This window comes from Medicago truncatula, chromosome 8 (genome assembly GCF_003473485.1).
Source record: "Medicago truncatula cultivar Jemalong A17 chromosome 8, MtrunA17r5.0-ANR, whole genome shotgun sequence".
Classification (NCBI taxonomy): domain Eukaryota; kingdom Viridiplantae; phylum Streptophyta; class Magnoliopsida; order Fabales; family Fabaceae; genus Medicago; species Medicago truncatula.
The window spans coordinates 10,764,214-10,774,298 of record NC_053049.1 but is presented as its reverse complement, the minus strand read 5'-3'; the positions used below and the strand labels follow the sequence as shown (position 1 = coordinate 10,774,298).

Below are 10,085 nucleotides of genomic sequence, written 5' to 3'. Positions count from 1 at the left end.
CAATACATTTTTGTAAGTAACTATTGAACATTATGAAATGTCTTTGTAAACTACATTTGACATTACATCTACATCTTCAATTTTTTTCGTCAATTACCGGTATCTTCAAGCCTTTCTTAGAGGCACATATAGTTGTCCATGAGAGGAAATTGATTATAGTAGATATACTCCAACATGTCTAAGAGATTACCTTGACTTTTATTATTGTCGCCCACTAATATCTACTTCTAGGTATGGCCTCAGAGACTATAAAATTTGAAAAACATAAACTCCATAAAATATGGTGATATAGAACTAAAAAATTCACACAATTATAACAGCATGGTTTATATGCATACACGGTTGAAACATAATACATATATATTCACTGTAGCATCTTAAAGTTAATGTCCAATGTTAGTAAAGCATATCAAAGATGAAAATCAAAGTCATGGCAAGTAGGAGGAAAAAAAAAAAACTTGTTAGAAAACCTGTTGTATTAAAAAAAAAAAAAAAAACTACCATTATTTTGAAGAAATATTGTAGGTCTTCAATATGAGGTTTGTCTATTTAATATAAGAGGGGTCAATTATCTACTTTAAAAAATGATGTCAACATTTTATTATTCTTGTCCAGAAATTGTCATGTCTAGTCTAGTATTAATATCCCAATTTTCAAGCTCAATTTCCTCTGAACTCTGCCTATTTCATGAGTTGTTTTCAGGCACAGAACCAAAACTTTTTCCTTCAAATTCATATAATAACTGGGATCCCTAAACATGCAGCTGACTTTTATTGTTAAGAAAGCCTCATCCTAAATTCACAAAGTTTCAAATTGTTTTAAAAAATATCCTGATTGATATTGCAGTTTATATTATGAAGTTGATGATATTATAACTGATCCTAGGGCAGAATGAAGTTCATTACCCCATCATAATTATTGCCAGAGGTAATACGATCAACTTTGCAGCAATAATAATTGGATTAGAACTTACACTGTAGATATAGATCAATAGCACGTTCCAAAAGCTTTACGCCATGTACTCCTTCAAGAAGAGAAACGATGGGTGTAAATTTCATGTTAATGATGTCTGGTGCCAATTTTACAGTTTCCACCCATTTAATATGACTTTGTTCAAGATCATCCCCTCCTCTCCGCCTAAAAAGATTGTAACATCATGCAGCAACATAATGAAAAGATCACTTCATTGAGATCAAATATGCATAATATATCAACAAAGTAATAGTTGCCATTTCTCGTATATCCTATGATTCTCCAGCAGCAATCTTTGAGGAGGAGTGAATTGTGGATACACCAATTCTTGTCCATGGAAATCTCTGACTTCCAACACAAAAAGGTGTCTATCTGCGTACACCACCGTGATCCAAGTGCCGGAAAAAATCTTATAAAACCTCTTTAGGATCTCCCAGCCATCTGCAATAAAAACCTACCATTCCTCTTCTCAATGGCCACTTCGATCTCATTCTGATTCGGATCACATAACACAGCGTAAGGGGCGACTTCTAACCCAAATCCTCTTGCAAAGCAAGCAGGCAGCCTTCCCTTCTTATAAAATAACACAATGACCAAATCATTAGCAATTTAACCATACTGCCATATCCATAATTTTTTCAACGAAACAAATTTGATTCATACAAAAAACAACACAACACAACACAGTGACAAATAAGGGATCAATTATATAACAACTCACACTGCAGATATCATATTCCATGTGAGATGTCCTAAGGTTAACCAAGTCCCTTCTAACAGCACTGTCAATAGCCGGACCACATTCCCTTGCACTGTCAATACAAATATCATCAAGGCAGAAATAAGATTACTATTTGCATCAACAACATCATAACAACCAAGAAACATGCAACGTAAAGTTCATGATAAACACATAAACACGTCACACTATGAATAAAACCATACCTTTGCACGAGATCAATGCAGCAGCAGCACGGTCCTTCGTATACATTGTAAAGTTCTCCAAACGCACCATTGTTAGATCTAACAGTAAGGATGATTGAAGGTTGTGATATTAGGATGAAGAAATAGAATGGGGTGGTTAAAAATAGAAAGGGTTTATTTTTACAATAATACAGTGCCGTTAAATATGTTTAGACCAATAGTGATAGAATATTTGTTTTGTGAGGAAGTGATAGATTGTTGTTGTCGTCATATTTTCATTGTCAATCAATCATTTTTTTTTTGGTGTTTACCCTCCGATTTCTAAAAGACAAGATCAAATAACCTGAGTTCGATAGAAAAGTAAGTAAAGTCAAAATAATTTCACCTAAAATTAAACTTGGGGTAGCCAAATGTATATTATAAGGGGTAGTTTAATATAAAAATATACCAACTCATTCAATTTTTTTTTTATTATTTTTTTTTACTATGGGGTAGCCATAGCTACCCCTTCCATAGGAAAGCAATCGCCCCTGCTCCCGCTGCTCCTCACATGCGCGCCAACCGCTCTAATAACAACAACTCAGGTGGTCGCGGCAGCCGTGGCGATTCCGGTAGCAACAACCGTGGTGGTAGGAACCGAGGTCGAGGTGGCCGATCACACACCATTAGCAACACGGGACGTGGAATCAACCCTCACAACAGCCATGAGCATATCCACCTTGGGCATATCCTCCATGGGTCACTCTTCCATGTCCATACCCTACAACTGGAAATTGGCAGCAACCAGCCGCTCTCAACCGTCAACCAGGCATTCTTGGGCATAGACCACATGAAGCACATGTCGCATCAGCACAACCATCATACACACCAACAGAATGCACACTCTGTCTATAACTCCTCATGATGAGTAGTGGTACATGGACACAAGAGCTACCTCTCACATGACAGATAAACCACCAATTGCTTCTCTAATTTGCTATAAATATATAAAATTTATCTCTTGGATTTAGGGTTTCAAATTCCAAAAATCAATTGCCGCAGCTGCTGCTCCATTGTTTTTTTTAAGGTAGATCTAATATTTTATTCTCTGTAGATTCATATGTTGCGTTTTTTTTTTTTAATCTTGATCTAATCTCCCCACCTTTCAGGGAACACTTTGATGCTCATCATATGAAAATTATTTTTATTTCTTCGTCGCCGTCATCTACCAAGTGTAAACGCAACATATGAATCTACAGAGAATAGAACTGGGTTGTGTAATCATAAATGAAAAGACATATACCTGATGTTAAAACAAAGGAACAAAGATACAAAGGAACAAAGATGTTAAAACAAACTTATGGCAGCATGCATATCTATGTTGAATTTCAAAGCCTAAATCTCCAAGAGACAAAATATTAGATCTTTGTTAAAAAAACAAGCAGCTGCGGCAATTGAATTTTGGAATTTAAAACCCTAAATCCAAGAGACAAATTTTATGTATTTATAGCAAATTTAGAGAAGTAGTTGGTGGGCCATTTATTTATAAACAAGGTTCGTATAATAAATATGGTTCGTTTTTTTTTTCTTTTCTTTTTCTGAATTTCTTTTTCCACCCTATACTTACTTCTCATGCCCTCTCCAATTCGACCATTTTATCCCATTTGAATTTTATAATCGGAGTGCCCGTCATTTCGCTAGTTGTTATAAATATTCTAATTCACAGTCCACAAATCAAAATTTAACCAGTAAAAAAGAGATGTACCTGAGCATGCCATAGACGTACATTTTGGTTTATTCAATTCCTTAAGAAAAGATCTCACCTTGTTTATTTCATCTTGATCAAAGGGTTGAACCAATCCTTCTTTTGACATATTGATTGATGTCATTCAGATCTTAATAGACGGGAAAAGACTCCAAATCCACAAGTTTCAAACCGGAGAAAATAATCTTTTTTTTTTTCTTTCACAAAAATATATTTTTATGAATAGTGACACAAGGTGAATCTCGGCACGGATGGACAATACCAACAACGATGAACAGTGTCTCGACTGTGAACATTACCGAGATGAACAATATTTTTTGCAGTGTGAACAGTACAACCGATGAACAGTATTGCAATGAACATCGATTTATGATGAGCAGAATTTTCAGGATCTCAAAGAGCCCGCAATGAAGGCGGAAACTCAAAATAAATCGCAGTTAAGGCGAAAAAAAAAGAAAAAAAAATGGCGGTTAGGGTTTATGCGGAAACAAGACTCCCCAAGATTGAGAGTTCTGATGCCATGTGAAAACTGAATATTATATGTCAGAGATAAAATAATGTATATCCACTAATGTATTTATATAGGCTATAGGCTATTCTAACCTAATGGGCCTAACTAATGACTAATGGGCTAATTACAAATTACTAATAATAATTGTAAAAATTCACTATTTACAACAAATATTAAATAATATTAAGATCTATGACCCTCTAAACAAAAACGTCTATGATAAATTGTGGATATAATCTACTTAATTTAATTTTTCATCCTGTCAAAAAATAAATTCATTTAATTATAACAATTCCATGAAAAATTTGTGAAGTTCGTAACATTTAAATTTTAGATAAATATTTATAAACACTTCGTGAAAAATTTGTGAATTTTAGAACACTTCTAGATTTTAGTGGGAGGGTTACTCTAACACATTCTTATTTATTGATTAAAATTTATGGTGAGATTCATATAAATTTTAATCAATAAAAAAGAATATGTTAACCAAAATAGTCTCTTAAGTTAAAGTATTTTATGGGCATGGAAGAAAGCATTGTTTCCGTCTCCAAACTTGACCTATTGCTCTCTAGACTTTTGATACCAATGTATTTCTTCTTGGAATAGGATGTGATTATAATCATTTTGCAACTCTTTTTCCAAAAGAACATGATGGATAGAATCAACTCGCTCTAAGTAAAGATGGACACCCTTGAACCTCCTTTCAACTTGCTTTTTGCGCTTGAAAATATTACCAAAGACTTCATTATTGAAGATGATAGAATTCTCTTTGACATTTTTGAGAGCAATAGTTGGGTTTGGTTAGAAGAATTCCAGGCTGAAGTAACAAGGTCGACATAAGCTTCATGATCTATCCAACTTCTTTAAAACGGAAAGGGCGACGTCCTCCTACTAAAGGAAGGCCACCAAAGCGAAGAAGGATATGATTATGGTCAGAATGGAGTCTACAAAGTACCTCTACGAAAGACTCTGGAAAGGTTAGGCGTTAATTCACATTAGCTAGTCCACGGTCAAGCTTCTTGGAGTGGATACGACGACCATTATTGTTCCAGTGCCAGGTGTAGCGGCCACCAATAAAGCAAGGAGGTGAACAAACAATAAAAAGGTTAAGTAACCATGTATACCTCACAGTCGTGAGGAGTTTCTTGAACTTTATCACAATTAGCAAACTCTTGGGCATTATTGTTGGATGAATTTTGTAAGGAGGTGTCAATAGCATCAATGGATTGATGGAAATCATTTTTGTTTGGGTTAATAGGTCTTTACACCCTTGTAATATAGGTCATTCCAATTTTTCTCCCTCTAAAATTATTTTTTTGATTTATCTCTCTGTAATTATTTTTTTGTTTTGATTTACCCCCTAATAGGCCAAACAAAAACCAATTTTATTTTTTTTTTTAAGAAATTTTTGTTTTTGTTTGGCCTATTAGGGGGTAAATCAAAACAAAAAAAAATTCCAGGAGGTAAATCAAAAAAATAATTTTACAGGTGGGAAAACCGAAAAGGACCTATATTACAGAGGGGTAAAGACCTATTAACCTTTTTTGTTTAGAAGCGTTGTGTTTGTTTATGATGGGAAAGGGTTAGTGGCAATTTTGTTATCTGTTTCTTGGTTAAGGGCATAAATGTCCATGTGGAGGCTTGTGGGTAGGGGGTGGGAATAGGCTATGCCGATTTAGGCTTTGCAAGGCATGAGCCTGGCCTGCCATATTTTTTGAAGGTCTAAGCTTGGCCTGCAACCTGTCATAGATTTACTTTTTAGGCCTGAGCCTTACCTTTTGAAAGCCTGATACAACCTGTTAGCCTGTTTAAAAACATATTTTATATGAACATATTTTAATAAGCAATGTGCTCTATGTTTAAGTAGACTAGCAAACTAATATATCAATTAAATTAAACTCTATTTTGATAATCAAGATGATTTTTTAGAGAATTTAACTATATAGTATCATATTTTAATTCTAGTTTATAATAATACATTTAAATGTGCAAAAAATTAATGTATACTAATAAGTTCAAATTACTGGAAAAAGTTAAAATTTTTTTTATTTTAATTCAAAGTATAAAATATAATATTATTCATATTTACTTAAATAGGTCAGCATAATAGGCCTAAGAGGCTCTTTGAATGGTCTGTGACCTGATCTTTTAAGCTAATAAACTTTTAATAAAACCTAGACATTCTCTGTTTAATAAAAAAGTATGACATGATCTGCCCTATCGTAAGTTAGGCCGTAGGCCTCTATAGGCCGGCCTAGCCTATTCCCATCCCTTGTGGGTGGGGTTTTTATTTCAGATTTTTTTGGGACATAATGCAACGAGTCCCATCGTTTGGGGCCTTGTGTGGGGGCGTGTAAGTCACTTCCTCATGGGAATGGGGCTCTCACGTTTTTGTAGGCTAATGGTGGGGTCATGTTGTGATGATTGCAACATGATAGGACATCTGACATCATGCTTGTGCCTTTATTATATCATTTATAATACTCCCTGTGCTTTTACGGTCTATATCTAAGCTCCTATTTGATTTTATTTTTGTATTTAAATGTAAATATTTTTTCAAATTATTAGATGCTTTTATTAATTTTTTATAAACATATCCCTAATTATTACTACTAACTTGTTTTGAAATATGAATAGTCAAATTTAATACAGATAAAAACAAATGATACTCCCTCCGTCCCAAATTGTATGTCGCTCTAGGAGAAAAAATTTGTCCCAAATTATATGTCGCTTTACAATACTCATGCAACATTAATATTACTTTTCCAATTACAACCTTAATTAATTATTACTCCCTCTTCTTTCAATTCTTTCATTTATCTTCCCCATATTATTTATTAAGGACAATTTTGTAAAACAACTCATAATATATATTTTCCACACAATATTAATTGTTTTTCTTAATATGTGTGAAATGCCTAAAACGTCATACAATTTAGGACGGAGGGAGTAATTTAATAATATTAACACACAAAACTGAGACATTAATTAACAACTTTTCTTAATAAATGTGTTTAGCATAGATAGATTTGTTGCTAGTGTGTTAGACAATTTGTTGCTTGTTGTTCAAATATTAGATAAAGGTTTAGATGATGGATCACTTTTTCTATTCTTTTATCAAATTAAGAATCATAATTATGATACACTTTGCTAACATAGGTTAATTTAGTCGCTAAAGATTCAACTTAAAAATTAATTCAAATCTTTCTTATAATGTTTTTTTTAGCATCGATCTTGTAATATTGTTGATGCCGGATAAAATTTAAGCAATTTCGAAGGGATTTTAGGTTTAGTAAACATATAACTTTACTAAGTTTAAATTTAGGATCTTTGCAATATTTAGTCTCTGAATAGTGTGCAATGGGTAACCACAATAGTCCATTAATGTATATAAATTTTAAAATAGTCTTTGATTATATATTATGTTAGTCAAAATAATCACCTACGTTAAAATATTTTGTTAATATTATTATATTAGTTCCTCAATATACTTAATTATTATCACATCGGTCATTATAAGTACTTATTAACAATCATATCAATCCCTATATAAAAAGGGTTAATGTCGGTATTGAAAAACTATTTTAACGTCAAAGACTATTTTGACTAACGAGGTGCATACTATTTTAGAATTTTCATACATTGAAAGACTATTGTGGTTACTTGTTACACATTTAGAGACCAAATGATTATTACCCCATCTATTTACTTTGGTGCTTAAACCTTTAGTTACCTGACACTTTCGTTTTAATCGTTTAAAAGTTTAATTCAGTATTTTTTTTAAATTAATTTTGTTTTAATTGTTATAAATATTCTATTTCGTAGTCCACAAGTCATAGTTTAACCAATAAAAAAATATCAAAATTGTTAAATCGAACGCTGTGAGCGAGGTTTCAATCCCGATTCCTCCACTCTTATTTGTGCATTTTCAATACTTATTATCACTTCTTGTATAAAAATATTCCACTTTGCAATAATCAAATATTATCAGGGCAATATAATGACAATGGACGGTACACTAATAATTTGGAGCCCAAATTATTAAGCCGTAAATTTGACAGCTATGTATATATACAATGTAACAACTACACGGTGTGTTTGCTAAAAAAAACTACACGGTGTGTTTGACTTGAACTTGATTAATCTCACATCAATATGACAAGACAAAAATACTCTTAAGTATTTATATAGTTTCAATTTCAGAGTTCCACTAAATAAAAAGAACTACTAGCCAGTAGTTTCAAATTCCAATTTCATGGCTGATCGTGTGGTAAGACCAAGGTACAATATTACTCAAAGTCATGAAGTGACCATAAATGTTGTAAGTGTTGTTAATGTTTACAACATCATGGGAGTAGAAACCAACCCTCTACATAGCCTTATGGCCTTCATTTTCTTTGTACTCCTTGCTTTCCTCCAAATTACTTATCCAGATAATCCCACTGCATTTCAAATCCATCCAAAAACAATGATAATCTCTGTTGCTAGCTTTCTACTATATTGTTTTGCCTTTTGGATTAAGCTTATGTTTGCAACAAGGGTTGATACCCTCATGGAAGTGTTTGGTTCCCTTTCAATAGTTTCTTTGGTGTTGATGTTCTTTCCAGAAAATTGGGAAACACTTGGATACTTTATCATATATACAATATGGTTCATTTGTCATGTACTTGTCATGATCAGGATCAGACCTTGTTTTATTGGGCTACGTCCAAATATGAGAAGGAGGTTGCGATCAATCTTGCCAACTACTTCAATAGATTTGAATTAAATATTTTTTTTTGGTGTTGACCCTTCAGTTCGTAGGAGAAAAGATTATGGTAATCCGAAGTTCGAAAGTAAAGTCCAGTTAAAAATTGTTCTACCTAAGAATAGAGATTTGAATTAAATACACTTTTTCAAGAACCTAAATTTCCCTGGTTAAAAAAAAAAAAAGAGCCTTCCATTTTTGTTTGAAATTTGTACTTGAATGATAAGTGTATTACATAAAATGGAATTACCAAAGGTATCTAGTTTGTATAGAAACATTTTTACTTTATTTATCTTTTGTAATAGAAATAGTTTATACGAAAAGATTGTATGTATCTATGTTTTAAGGCAAATTCTATGGTACACCCAATATATTTGAGTGTTATCCACTCATTAAATTAATAGTTAAATGAGTTGTTTTTTAATAAAAAATATTATTTTTTATCATTTATAATTATAATAACTAAATCTTATTCATCAAAAGTGTCAACGAAATAAAATTAATATATTTTGAATTTTTATCATCCATAATTGAGAACATTGATTATTTTTTTACAATAATATGTAAAAATATTATTAAAATTCTTATAAACAATGAAATGATATTTTTTCTTATGAAATGATGTTCTATAAAATATAAATGTTGATAAATAGTTATTTATTTCACAAAAAATGATCGTTAATTTATAAAATTATGAAGCAAGAGTACCAGTACACCTCACTTTGTGAGTGTACCGTAGAAGTTCCCTTGTTTTAAACACTATTAATATGTGGCTAAAATATATTTTCGTCTTTCATCTTTTACCCAATATCCATTTTAATGTATGTTTGGTGAAAGACAAAATCACGGTAGAAAATAACATTGAGAAGAATCATTCAGCATGATAATGTTCTCTACATAGGTGGGTGCGGTTCAGGTGAAACTGCAGATCACCTTCTTTTTTGGTGTGATTATTTTGGCATGGTGCGACATCGTATTTATCAGTGGTTAGACATTTCTTTCACGACTCCAGCGTCCGTTACAGTCCATTTTCATCATTTTGGTCACTTAGCAGGTTACCGAGAGTGACATATTCCTATTTGACAATAATATGGCATGCTAGTGTCTGGACTATTTGGAAGGAAAGAAATAATAGGATCTTTAACCAGAGGAGCGACGAATTGGATCAGTTAGCAGACAACATCAAA

General features: G+C 32.4%; 1 protein-coding gene across 3 annotated transcripts; it reads right to left on the bottom strand.

The window, feature by feature from the left end:
• Positions 1-3,391, bottom strand: LOC25500797 (uncharacterized). Of its 3 annotated transcripts, none has more exons than XR_003007755.2 (4): positions 1,918-3,390; positions 1,694-1,784; positions 974-1,545; positions 1-246 (listed from the first exon to the last, which is right to left on the bottom strand). XR_003007755.2 is itself a non-coding variant. In XM_024772455.2 (3 exons), exons 1-3 carry the CDS (start codon positions 1,985-1,987, stop codon positions 1,396-1,398), a joined length of 303 nt encoding a protein of 100 aa, XP_024628223.1. In that variant the 5' UTR covers positions 1,988-3,391; the 3' UTR covers positions 1,032-1,395. The 3 variants fall into 3 exon arrangements, 1 of the variants encoding a protein (XP_024628223.1); XR_003007754.2 differs by having other exon boundaries at positions 2-246; positions 974-1,542; positions 1,918-3,389; XM_024772455.2 differs by lacking the exon at positions 1-246 and having other exon boundaries at positions 1,032-1,537; positions 1,918-3,391.
• Between the last annotated feature and the right edge of the window lie 6,694 nt (positions 3,392-10,085).